At 38.1% G+C, this 13,854-nt stretch overlaps 1 protein-coding gene across 1 annotated transcript; it reads right to left on the bottom strand.

Annotated features, from left to right (window-relative positions):
- Positions 1 to 5,408: 5,408 nt before the first annotated feature.
- Positions 5,409 to 9,359, bottom strand: LOC122020057 (serine/threonine-protein kinase PEPKR2-like). The gene is made up of 3 exons (XM_042577784.1): positions 8,269 to 9,359; positions 6,149 to 6,445; positions 5,409 to 6,073 (listed from the first exon to the last, which is right to left on the bottom strand). Exons 1-3 carry the CDS (start codon positions 9,023 to 9,025, stop codon positions 5,757 to 5,759), a joined length of 1,371 nt encoding a protein of 456 aa, XP_042433718.1. The 5' UTR covers positions 9,026 to 9,359; the 3' UTR covers positions 5,409 to 5,756.
- Positions 9,360 to 13,854: the final 4,495 nt, after the last annotated feature.

Here is a 13,854-nt window from a genome sequence, read left to right as displayed (position 1 = left end):
GATGAAGGCGCCTCCATCAGTGCAGTGACTCCAGCTGCTCTTTTTCTTTTGCTTCCGAAGCTCCATTCTTTTGGGTGATTCCGGCCAACCGGAATAGGGCTCATCCGAACCCAATTCCCGGCATTCTCCTCAAGCAGGCTTCCGTCCCGGCTTAACGTCCCTCGAACGCCGCACACGTTCTTCTCACCCACCGGTGTACTCTTCCACAGCTCTCTCATCCTTCGGACGCACCGAGCCCGTCGGCTCCCTTCCCTTGCCGTCCTTCTCGCTAGCTGTGTCTTCCGCTTGACTTCCTGCGCTCCTAAGCTCCTGCACACTCAAACACAGGGATCAAACACAAAGCAGGACCTAACCAACTTGGTTGATCACATCAAAACACCCACAGGGTCCAACAATCTCTCCCTTTTTGATGTGCATCAACCCAAGTTCAAGTTAGTGTAAAAGTAGACAAATAGTAATTTTTAAAGAAAATTACTAAACTAACATATTAAGCATAAGTTTGTAATAAATAAAATTGTAACTACTTAATTAAGAGTTAAACAGAATTTTTCAAAAATATTTTTAAGATTTTAAAAAATTCTCTCCCCCTAAACATGTACTTTTCTCCTCCTTTGATCACAGCAAAAACGGGGTAGGAGTATGATATTTAAAAATATTTAGCAAATTTTTAAGTTAGAAAAATTTCTGAGCAAGATGAATTTTTCCAAAAATTTTTAAGCAAAAATGAATTTTTAGAGTCTTCAAAAAAAAATTTCTAAGCAAACTGAAATTTTAGAAATTTTCAAAATAATTTCTAAGTCAAAATGAATTTTTTAGAATTTTCTAAAAATGTTTGAAAAACTTTCAAAGCATTATTTAATTCTAGTTTAATATTTTTTTCAGAAAGTTAATTAAACATTTTATTTCAATATTTCAGCTTCTAGGTCGTGGCGAGACACTAGGCCTTCTTGGTTATTGGAATAACAACCACTTCCTTACGCAAAGCTTCATTATAAAGAAATTTTAACGTTTAATTTTTCTTCTGAAAGCCTTAAAAAAAATAATTTAACACAGATTTTGAAACCCAATAGAGGTTTCTTCCTACTAGATTAGTCAAATACTTAGAGGATACATAGTTCTTGGGAATTTTTCTAAGTTGACCTTGATGATGTTTAACATACCAGTTTAATTTTTCATAAATCCTAAGTTTTGACTTTTGAAAAATATTTGTTTTAAAACAAGCATCTGTTTTCAACTTTTCAATTTCTAATTTTAATTTTGCATTCTCTAATTTCATATGTTCATTTTCCTTTTCTAATTTATCTAACTCTTTAGAAAGGACTTTAATAAAGCGAAAAGACTGAGTCGGGGTTAGATTACGTACCTTACTTACCTGACTTGATGATGCTCCCCCTTCACTGCAACTTTCTTCCTCTGATGTTCCTCCCCTTTCATCTATGCTCATCTCTGAGCTTGACTCTTCTTTCAGCTGATGGTTAGCCATTAGCGCTAACTCCAAGAAGGCTTCGACATATGATTCGGAAGAAGACGAATCTGACCAAGTGACCTTCAGGTTCTTCTGTTTGAAAGAAGATTGTCGCTTTTCCTTTACCTTCTCTTTCTGCTTGCTCTTCAATTTCGAGCAGTCATCCTTGATGTGCCCTTCTTCGTTGCAATTGTAGCAACGGACTGTTCTTCTCTTTTAATGATGTTTACTAGACTGCGATCTAAATTTGTTAGATTTAAAAAAAACTTATTAAATCATCTTACCATTAATGCAGCTTCGGATTCGTCGATCGAGGCTTCAGAGTCAAAATCGTTTATTCTTGCCTTTAAGGTAATGTTCTGACTAGTCTTTTCTATTCCATTGGGCTCTGCAACTCGAGATTCGTGAAGTTTAAAAGTAGAAAACAAATTTTCTAAGGTACTTATCTCGAAGTCCTTAGAGATGTAGTATGTATCTACTAAGGACGCCCATTCTGGAGTTCTGGGGAAGGCGTTGAGCGTGTACCGAATTGAGTCCCGATTCGTTACTTCTTCTCCAAGGTTGCTTAGTTGAGTTATTAGCTCCTTAATCCTTGCTTGGAGTTGCGCTACTTTCTTGCCTTGGTTCATCCGGATGTTCGTAAGTTGAGTCCGGAGGATATCGCGTCTTGTAAGCTTCGCTTTGGATGTACCTTCATGAAGCCCTAGGAATTTTTTCCAGAGCTCTTTCGCGGAGTCGTAGCTTCCGATCCGACTTACCTCTTGTGGTGGCAGCACGCTAAGCAGGTGGAACTCTGTCTTTCCGTTGGTGACAAACTCGGCTTGCTCCTTCTTGCTCCACTGATGCTCTTCTTTGTTTTTTGGAACTTCAAAACCATATTTCATAGTTAGTAAAATATCGAAGTCGGTTTTAAAAAATACCTCCATCCGGTGTTTCCATGTCGCAAAGTGTCCGTCGAACTTCGAGGGATGAATATTCGCTCCGGCCATTATCTTGATCGTTGTGCTTCAGTCGACGGTTAGTCCTTCTGAGGCAATCTGACTCTGATACCAATTGTAGATGCAGCGGAGGCCGACAAGAGGGGGGTGAATTGCCTGAAAAAATAAAAGTATACCCTCCTCGGAATTTTCAACTCAAAATAAAAACAACTATAATAAGAATAAAGCAAAAAGAAAACAGAGATAAACCAGAGACTCGGGAGTTAACCTGGTTACAACCAAGAAGGTTGTTAATCCAAGGCGATGAAAAGTGTGCACTAAGAAAGTCTCCTTTACTATAGGTGGAGAAGCCTTTTTACACACCGAGAAAGCTCACAAGCTGCTAGAAATTAATTACAGAGTTGAATACTGAATTGATACGTAATTCCTAGCTCCAGGGGCCTTTATATAGCCTCTGGAAAATCTATCTCGAAGGTCTAAGGCGCCTCCAATAGAGGTCCAAGGCGCCTCCAATGAGTGTGTGAATAAAACTTTATCCGAAAGCTAAACAGCCAGTTTGGCCAGGTCTGAGGCACCTTCAACTGGCATTGAAGGCGCCTTCAATAGAGGTCCAAGACGCCTCCAATGAGTGTGTGGATAAAACTTTATCCGAAAGCTAAACGACCAGTTTGGCCAGGTCCGAGGCGCCTTCAATGCCTGATGAAGGCGCCTAGCTCCATCAGTGTAGTGACTCCAACTGCTCTTTTTCTTTTGCTTCCGAAGCTCCGTTCTTTTGGGTGATTCCGGTCAACCGGAATAGAGCTCACCTGAACCCAATTCCCGGCCTTCTCCTCGAGCAGGCTTCCGTCCCGGCTTAACGTCCCTCGAACGCCGCGCATGTACTTCTCGCCCACCGGTGTACTCTTCCGCAGCTCTCTCGTCCTTCGGATGCACCGAGCCTGTCGGCTCCCTTCCCATGTCGTCCTTCTCGCTAGCTGCGTCTTCCGCTCGACTTCCTGCGCTCCTGCATACTCAACACAGGGATCAAACACAAAGCAGGACCTAACCAACTTGGTTGATCACATCAAAATACCCACTGGTCCAACAATTTATGGTATATCCAAATCTGTTTCGATGTTCAAGCCTATACAATCAAACAAACAAAGCAAGATGGCTAAAAATGGAAATTTGATATACCGAAGCTTAATACATTCCCAATATGATTCTGATTACCTTCATCAATAAAATCAAAGTCACCTTCCCAACTATCTTCATTTCCTTCAAAATTCAAACGACGACAACTTGTAGATTCACTCTCCATGATAATTACTTTGATCTTGTAAAAAAAATTCTATTTAAGGCAAAAAAAAAAAACAACCACAACAGAAGCATCTAAAAACAACAACTTTATGTCAAATTATTACATGCCCAACTTCTCTTTAGTTATTGAATGCTCCAGATCCTACCATGAACCGTAATTAACTAAGAACCAGAATTCCCCGGTAAATGCAAAATCAATTCATTAAGTGAGCCTTAATATGTTGTTGCAGTAGATAATTAAGGCGCATTACTTTTCACATTGCATTTTCACAGAGACGAAATGAATGAATTAACGGTGGAAAAAGCAAATTTGAGGAAGTAAAATAATTATGGAGAATGTTTTCTTCTTTTTTTCCCTGTCGTTGCTATGTGATTGTTGACGACTTGAACACTGATATCACATGACCTATTAAACTCAAACTAGTAACAAGAAGAAAAAAGATAACTCAAACGTAAATCACTTTTATCAGAGTTGGAGGCTTGGGTTGCAAAACGCGCAACACGCGTCAAAGAAGGAAACTCCGAGCAACACCTACGAGTTGCAAAGCGCGTAGCACGCGGATTCTCTGGAAACTCCGAGCAACACGCGGGAGGTTGCGGAGGGGTGAAGCTCGGAGCTGGCCGAAACGCGCAGCACAGGAAGGTCCGATTCCCGCGGGAGGTCGCCGGATGATTCCCAGCTCGGAGCTGGTCGAAACACACAGCACGCGTCAAATCAAATGAGGAAGGTCCGATGTCCGTGGGAGGTCGGTTTCTGCGTGAGTCGCAGACGTTGGGGGTCGTCAGGGATGATGGAGGTTGTCGCGGACGCGAGGGGTTAGGGCTCTGAAATTTGTCGGCGCGTTCCTCTGTGTTTAGGTGTGTTTCTACGTGAGTTGCGTTTCTGCGTGCACGCACATTGCACGTGATAACCTTTTATATGGATTTTTATGGTCCAGGATGATCCAGGGAAAAATCGGTCTAGAAGATCCGAACTATTTTGGTACCATCTTAGATAGTTTTTTCTCTAATACAATACTGTCAAGTGCTCGCTCAACCTCTCCCATTTCCTCTCCCATGTATTTTTAGAAACTATATCACATTTTAACACCTAAGTGAAAATAAATTAAGACTTAATTATATATTAAAATAGAGTTAACACATTACAAACATTTCCTCTACTAAATGTCGGTCAAAACTTGATTATACATTACTTGTTTATATGTAATATGTGGTGCCAGAGGTAGAGTTAGTATTCTATATTTTATATTATTATCTAGAGTTGATAATATTTGACATAATCCATCGATCTTGATTCACTTTGAAACCGATTAACAGATATAAAAGTATAAGAATGTCATGACCTGAATACATGATTGATCTTTGTCATGTAACTTAATTTTTTAATTAGTTGATTGTATATTTGTGTATCTCTCATAAATACTATAATGCAATCAGTTTACCTAGATTTTCTCTTAGCTTGCTGGGAGCTATGAGGAAGTTAGTCTAAAGTTGGCACAAGTATTTAGTTGTACCTATAACAAAGCAAACTAAGCAACGGATGGTCACTTTCCTCTTCTCTTCAGCCCTTCTAGCATCTAAACTAATGGTAAGAAATCGCGAGAATGACAAACCCATCACCTCAGTTTCATACTTTAATTAAAGCTTCAGAGATAGCATCATTTGATAACTAGTCAATCTCCTAGACTTATCCAGTGGTTAACATATTCACATAATTTGGATTTCTCCTCTTTTTCAACATCAAAGCAAGTATGCTAAAATATAGCCATCTATCTAATAAAGTCGGGGTAGAAGTTCTGAAAGTAAGAGTCTCAGGTATATACAAGCAGCTCCTATTGGGCAATCATCAGACCATATCAAATGCCTCGGACTTCTTAAAGAGGTCAACAGAGAGAAATAACTTTAACTCTCTGGAAAAATGAAGGTGTGCCTCTTAATGAATGCCATGTGGATGTAGTTAATCCATTAGCTTCAGGTCAATAAACTCAGCAAGTAAGAAATCTGAAGGGGTTCAGCTGCTCCTGCTGCTGTACATCAGAGGCTGTACATCAGAGTCAGAATGCTGTACAAAGATTAGCTTCCATGTTAGATGAGCGCTGCTGCTGGATGGGATGCATTGGACCACACAGCCTGCTTCGTTTCGTCTCAGATATAGAAACTCGTGCCATTGCAGTGGCCAAAACGTCAACAAAACAATTACCATCGTGCTGCTCTTCTGATCTTGTATTTGAACTACTCTCTGTCGTAAGAGAGCTGCTAATGAGTGCAGCAATTCGTTCCATAGCAAGTATGGGTTTAGAACTTCTAATCCTGGCCTTTCTTGGCATCAACTCGGATGGGCATTTTGTATAGAACAGGATCCATGGGTGCACTGAAATAATAGACATAAACTGTTAGCTAAGGAAAAGTGAAGAAAACAAACATGCATATTGCAAATGCTACTCACACAAAATTTCATCGATTGTGATTCTTTTGGAGGTGTCTCGAGTAAGCATCCTGCAAACAAGGTCCTTTGCAAGATCTGAGACAGATGCCCATGTCCCGCTGACGAAATCAAGCTCTGTAAATTTAATTTCCTCAAAGACAGCTTCTCGAGAGTGGCCTTTGAATGGAAGTGCACCAACCAAGAGCACATGGAGAAGAACACCGGCAGCCCAAATATCAACTTTCTCAGAATAGTCTCCCAGGAGAACTTCTGGCGCTACATATGCAGGACTCCCTGCACGTCCAGACAGCTTCTGCCCTGTTTAAGCAAAAAAATTGGGTATTGTTGAACGGAAATTGCAAATTAAGTATCTCAAGGGTAAAAAAATATATAAAAAAAAAAGAAACTTAACAGGTGACAGCTTGCTATTATGACCAGCAGGTACTGACATAATTTTGATTAGACATGAAAACTGAAACCTTTAAAACAAATATTAGCAATGAAACTTCAAAAGAAAATAAACGGCAAATTATGACTCCTAAGGTTAATTAGCCTTGAGTCAAACAAATATAATACAATGTGGTTCTCACCAATAATAATAATGTTGGCATACATTACAGTGAATACAAATTTGTTTGCATCTTGAGCAATTTGGGTAATTGCTCTCTTTTGTACATCAACCAAATTTGGATGACACCTAACAAAATAACATAAAGCAATCGTGAACTTGTAAATGAAGACAGGAGAAATGCCTAGAACAAAAAAAAATGATGAGCATCCAAGTAGCAATGAAACCACAGGCGAGGATACATCAATAATCCAGCCACCAACAGTGAACAAAAAAAAAAGCATTTGTATAATAGATAGTTACAATGGCATATTTAGGGTGAAGAAGCTGGAAATTTATGATTTATTTGGTAAAATCCAAAAGAAGATTTACACTAAAAGACACCTGATAATTCTCAATGGGAAAAGATTCAAACACTAGAATGTGCAGAATACTCGTCAGTTACAAATGACTGAGATGGAACTTCATCTAACACAAGCCAACATATTAAGGCACATCATCAGACTGACAAACCAAGTAAACTGGCAGAAAGTAGAAATAGAACCTTCAAAACTCAATGGCAAGAACCAAACGAGGAAAGAATCAACTGACAACCTTCTTTCTATTTAAAGTAACCTTTACTTATTGGGAGAGAATGGAATATTTGAAGGCACGATTGCATAAAAGATAGGTGACTCTATATGTCATTTTATTTATTTATTTTCCTTTTCCTTCACTCTCCATCATGTTTTCCTAGTTTTGGACAAACAATTGTAGTGCAGAAAATTAAGCTGCAGGCCGCTCCCTCCACTGCCCAAATGACAAAAAGAAGCAGCAGAGTCTCGTCTGTATGCTCCCCTCTTCACTCTCCCCCAATGGAAATTTGTACTAAAACCTTAGAGCAATTGCAAACTGAAACTGAAACTGAAGATGGCCATTGGTCAATTCAGTGGTCCTTCGTTGCTAGCAAAACAATCTTTAAAGAAAGATAAAACATTTTCTTGTCTTACGAATAGTCAATAGCCAAGAATTCACTATGGAAAGACCAATAGCATGCCTTTTCTAAAAATTTTCTGCATCAGCCCTTTGACCTCAAGGATTTTCTGTTGAGAAATGCATGACTAACTACGGGGTTGTTTCATGTAAATCATGTGCAACTTTCCTAGATTTTATTCCAACTTGAGGCTACTAATCTACTCTAATATGTACTATCAAGAAGGAATGAATGTGTATGAGTGTAGACTGGTACAGGCTGCAACTTGATGATCAGAAATTGGTTAAAGAATTGTGTCTTGTAATATCAGGCATAATGTGCTTTGGCCAAAGAAAGTATGTTTCTGCCAAGTACTTTGTGCTCATTTTTGAGTCTTTGGAATGGGATTGTCAATCCTTTCGCCATGTACAATGTAACAAGAAGGCAACACACGTAGAATTTGCCAAATCTCCAAGAATCCATAAACAACAAAAATCTGATAGAGATGGAATGCAATTAACTGAATGTATCCTAGTTTATGTTGGCAAAAAGAGTATAAACTAAATGCATTGAAAATATATGATAAAAATAAAATTAATAAAGAAAAGAAGAGAAGAATGCCTGTTGTAAATCGGACTGCTAAACCAAAGTCAGCCAGCTTTATCTTCCCTGAAGCTGTGAGAAGAATATTCTCCGGCTTGATATCCCTATGAACAACACCCATTTCATGGCAGTATTTGATGATTGTGATCAACTCCTTTAGCAGAATGGCAGCCCTCTGCTCTGAGTACCTCACTTCCTTGTTTATCTGGTCAATCAACCGGCCCCCATAACACAGTTCCATAACAAGATGAAAGCTTTTCACATCTTCAAAAACTGCCTTCAAGGTTACAATGCCAGGGTGGCCCGAGATATGCTGCATGATCTCCACCTCACGGTGCACTGTCTCATCTCCATCCTTACGCAGAGTCTTGCAGGCAAATTCTTTTCCATCCACCTTGCTCCGGCAGAGCCGCACAGAACCAAACCTCCCTTTCCCAATCTTGTGTCCAAGAACATACTCATCCTCCAGTTTCTCCGTCCTCCCAATCCTGGTCGCAGGCTCCATGCATCCCAGCTTCCTCTTCAGGCCACGGCCGGGGAGATCAGCCGCCAATCTCACGGAGGGCGGGGCAGTCATGACCACTCTAGAAGCCGCGCCTCCGGCACACAAACGTCTTTTTTCTCCCCTGCCGCTGCCAGATCCCACCTTCTGATCACGAGAAGCCTTCCAATCCTCGCCACACTGCTTCTTGATCTGACGCGCCGTGTCGAAATCATCTGTCCGGCAGAGACCGACAGTGTCCGGCGGCCTAATCCCCTTCCTTTTCCTCCTCATCGCGCCGCAGCGTGGATCAACCCTATCATACCCGCCCTAGTGTAATGGCAAGAACCAGGAAGCCATACGCTCCCGCTCTGCCTCTTCTCGCCCGCGGAGGGATAGATCGTTGCGCGAGAAATCAGGAAGAGGGGAAACCCTACAATCAAAGCGAAAGATCAGTAAAATTCCTGGAGACGATGTGAATTTAGGGGCGGGCGGACGCGCGGCGCGCGTGGAATGGAAAGAACACTGGAGGCGAGCAGGAGGGGGAAAGGAAAGACGCAACGAGAGCGAGGGATCGGTTGACGATGCGGTCAAGGCCTGAGTCGACCGACGCGAGATCGAGACGGACTGTTCAGCTTTAAATAGAGCATCGGTGATCCCGCGGCGGGTCCAATCCTGTTCATAAATGGATCGGGCTACGATTAAACGGCCTCTCACGGATACTTATGTGGGCCTCGACGGGTCGGACCGGGCCTCTAGTTATTAGCTTTAAAATGGAATAAGAATGATTACGAATGGGACGGTTCCGAAAGTCGATCGACAACATAAAATGCAAGAAGAAGAAAATTGTCCTCCTCTTCTCAACCCTTGCTTTTTTAGGGCTCCTTTATTCCACTCCGTGCTCCCAATTGTACAGGCGTAATCATGCCCAGGTTCTGTGACCAAATAGCCACACGAGCATTGCATCAAACACCTACTCCCCCTCTACTTTGGTTCCCCTTTTCAGTTAAAGGCATCTTTCCCTTCCACGATGATTCCGCCTGCAAAATCACACTGCTGCTCTCTGCGCATTCTGTGTTGGAAGAGGAGCAAAGAGCAGAAGAAATGCAGTGAGAAGAAAAGAAAGGAAAAAGATATGTGTGAATTAGCTTAATCAATAAGACTTAATGGCCCATTAAGGATCTGTTTAGTATAAGCAGAAAGGAAAGGAAAAGAGAGAACTTCATAAACAAACATTCATCCTTCTCTGTATGAAAATCACGCACTAACCAGTCCACTAGCGGACGACCCAGAGGCCATTAGGTGAATAATAAGTAACACACACGTGCCAATGATATCCTATCCAATTTTATGTGAGCGACAGTGGATAACTGACATAGTTAAAATTCAATTTTTTTAATCGCTTTCAATTGCATGTAATAATTTTTCTTTCCATGTACTGTAACAAGTTTTTTTCTCTCTTCTATAAAATTATCTTTTCCTTTTCTCGTTTTATTACATGTAACAATCATAATAATATTGATTTTTAAAAATAAATACTAAAGTGGTGTAGTTCTACAACATGCAGCTACTACAAATATATAGTAATTAGTAGTTACTATGAAGTATAGCAGTTTTTGTGTGATAGTTATTATAATATAGTAATTGTTATAATACCTAGCAGTTATTGTATAATAACTACTATAGTATTATAGTAGCTACATCACCTTAGTGTTAGTTTTTAAAAATTAACATTACAGTGATTGTTACATGTAATCAAATGAGAAAACAAGAAAGAATTTTAAAGTAAAGAGAAAAAAAAAATTATTGCATGCAAATGAGAGATTAAAAAAAAAAGATTTTGACCATGTCAAATTGTTTACGTCATATGTCATCCATGGTTGCTCACATAAGATCGGGCATGATATCATTTCTCATATATATAGGATCGAAGGCACGTGAGAGTAAGTAAATCACGTGTATTTTAAAAACTATTTTTTTTATTGAACTTTTAAAAACAAAGTGTGCAGCGGAATTAAAAACAATAAAGCAAGAAAAATAAAAATGGGAAATTGAAAATAGTGACACAGTCGATTTACTTTGTTAGGAGTTTTCGGCAACTCCTATTTCAAAATTCATGCCCATTTGACTTATCGATGAGAAATCTACTAAAATCATCTATCGGTAAACTCCCGGTAAAATAATCGAGTACAAAGAATAATAAAAGGAAAATGTTACACCCTACACTTCCTTTAAAAAAATTTAGTAAATTACTTGAAATTAAAATGTTACCCAACACGATAATGTTGAACTAGTTGTGCTCATGTGTTGATGTCGGTCTGCCGACAATGGTTTAACATAGTCGAGTAGTAGCAGGACAACAACGTGAGGACGTAATTGCAGAATGGTCGTTAGAGCTCGTGAAGAAGTTATGTCTTTACTATTTGCCTAACATCCTATTTTATACACCATTAAAGGTGCCTCCAATAGTTCAGGGCATCTCCAATGACACTTATCTGATTTGAGGTATTCGATTTCTATCCACACGAAGGCATCTTCAATGACTCAAAAGTGCCTTCAATGTGCTTCGAGACGTCTCCAATGTGCTCCAGGACACCTTCGCTCAACAAACTTCTATCTTCAAAGTTTATTTGAGCGAGGACGCTCCCACCATGTCTAGGGTGCCTCCACTGAGCTCCGAGGCATCTCGAGCACTATTCATCCAAAACTGAGTTATGGATTTTAGCTTCTACAAAAACTCGTTAGTCCAAAAAATAAATGTACCTAGCAAAATAGAGTTGACATAATAGAAATAAATTATTAATTAGATCTTGTCTTATCAAAACCGTGATCTAGTCATGGTCTCAGCTTAGCTCACTAGGAATTTTCTTTACTAGATCACTCTCCTCCAGTGTTTACCTTATTTACTATTGTAAACTTACTTAACACTTGACCCTCTAGGACTTTATGTAAGATGTCTCATCTTGACTTCAGCTAGTTGTCAGGTCCCGTGAATCCAATAACTTTCTGCCTGATACTAACCTATTTGGTATTTTCGTGCCAATTATCAAGTTCTCTAGATCTAACTGGACTTTAACCTTATGTCAGGTCCTATTAAATCTTTCAATTCTATATACTTAGTAAATAGACTAAAAAATACTATATCTAACTTTAATCCATTTTAACATTTATCGAAATCTTAATTTAACAATGGATATATATATATATATATATATATATATATATATATATATATATATATATATATATATATATTCTCGATAACAAATGGGCCTAAGCACGTGCTCTTTTGTTAGAGGGCGGGTCCGACATAGTCCGGTTCGCGATGTTGATGGATCAATGGGCCGCTGTAAAACAAACAAAACCTGACAAGCCAACGCGTCCAATCGCGACTTTGTCAAAATTCTGCACTTGTCGTTTTTAATAAAAAAATATATATATATATTTTTTAAAAACGTATTATTAATTCACTGTAGTGATTTATTATCACTTTAAATATGAATAAAATATTTTCCTAATCGGCTTATCATAAAAGTTGGCTACAGATCGAGCCAAAATAATCTTCTTGTCTTGGAGCTTTTTTAATAACCATCCAATTCCAAAAAGATTAAATGTTTTCTTAAATGGATTGCTTCTGGCCAAAGTTAAGGAATACAATAAATACAAGATTCTCATGCCGACAAAGAGAATTAAGCTCGAGACTTGTATTTAATTCCGTCATCAACCCTCTAAACGCGAGAGATTAGTCTTTATCTCTATATTTAAAATGTTTTTTTATTTCTATAAAAAAAATATTAGTTAAGTATGTTGACAAATAGAATTGAAAATTAAGATAACCTAAAAATTATAGATTCCCAATAGATTTTTATAGTTTCCTAATTAATTGATAGGTAAAAATTTTCTATCTTCTGTACTATTAACAATTTATAGCTCATTAAGTTACTTCGTTTTTCATACTTTTTAAAATCTCCTTTTTCTACTTTTAACTTATAAATATATGAAAATAAGATTTTTTTTTTGATTGGCCACCAAAAATATCTAACTTCTGCTAAAAAATGTGATTTTAAACTTTAATTCAATCACATAAATTGTGTTTCATCTTATTTCCTTAGTGATTGATGTTTTTTTGGGATAAATTTTATTACTAATGTTTTGATATAGATTTGTAATTATAATAAAATTATATATATATATATATATATATATATACACACACTTGGTGAACTAAATATTTTGCATTTATAAATCCTAATTTTAGACTAACATATCTAATAAATTTGACTAAATAAATATGTACTGTGATATTAATACAACTTAACCAAGGAATATAATAGATAATTTCACTTGGATATATAAATATTTTCTTTTATCAAATATTAGCTCAGATTTTTTTTTTTAATTTTGAAAGACAGGATTTTCTTGAAAGATATGAGAATTAAAGTAAAATTAGCCTCTCATCTTTATTTATTGGTGTTCAAATCTCTAGACAAAGGGGTTTCTGTTGAAAAAGTAAATGAAAAATTAGTTAGAATTTGCTCTAATGTAATTCAAAAATTAGTTCTAAGCTGGAAGGATATTAATGATGAAATTAATTTCAATATGAATGAAAGTTTACTTTCATATTAAGAGTTTTAAAACAATAAAATTGATTTATATTAAATCACAAGGATAAATGATAGGGAGGTTAGTAGGAGCTTCCTACTAACCTCTAACAAGTGAGCACATGCTTTCTCCTTCATTTTATCATATGGTGACCCGAGTTCCGCTCGATCGACTCTCTAATCCTCTGTCTAAATTTGTTTCATTTCAAGGAGGATCGATCTTACACGAGGCCAACTCGGGGAGAAGATGCAGGTCAATAACACTGAGTCAACAACACTAAGTTCCATGAAAATTGAGTCATCCTTGGTACTCGAACTAAAACAATAAATATTGTGAATTTGTTTAGATGGGAGACTCTTTTTCGAGCATACGCTCAAAGGAAGTGCAAATTCAAGGTGCTTTTAGCAAAGTGAGTGTTGAGATAATGATTGAAGCGGCTCCAATTCACATCCATAAGTTTTAGTAGAAGTGGATTCAAGTCCCTTTGCCTCTATTTGCTTTGAGCATTACGAGACGTTGAG

Source organism: Zingiber officinale, chromosome 9A (genome assembly GCF_018446385.1).
Source record: "Zingiber officinale cultivar Zhangliang chromosome 9A, Zo_v1.1, whole genome shotgun sequence".
In the NCBI taxonomy this organism is placed as follows: domain Eukaryota; kingdom Viridiplantae; phylum Streptophyta; class Magnoliopsida; order Zingiberales; family Zingiberaceae; genus Zingiber; species Zingiber officinale.
Note: the sequence above shows the minus strand (reverse complement) of the source record. Positions and strands in the feature narration are given on the sequence as shown.

Coding starts and splice junctions, on each gene's coding strand:
- LOC122020057 (XM_042577784.1), bottom strand. CDS start 9,025: ATGAGGAGGAAAAGGAAGGGGATTAGGCCGCCGGACACTGTCGGTCTC. Junction 6,446..8,268: donor AGCAGTCCGATTTACAACAG/GCATTCTTCTCT, acceptor TTGCTTAAACAG/GGCAGAAGCTGTCTGGACGT. Junction 6,074..6,148: donor CACAATCGATGAAATTTTGT/GTGAGTAGCATT, acceptor CTATTATTTCAG/TGCACCCATGGATCCTGTTC.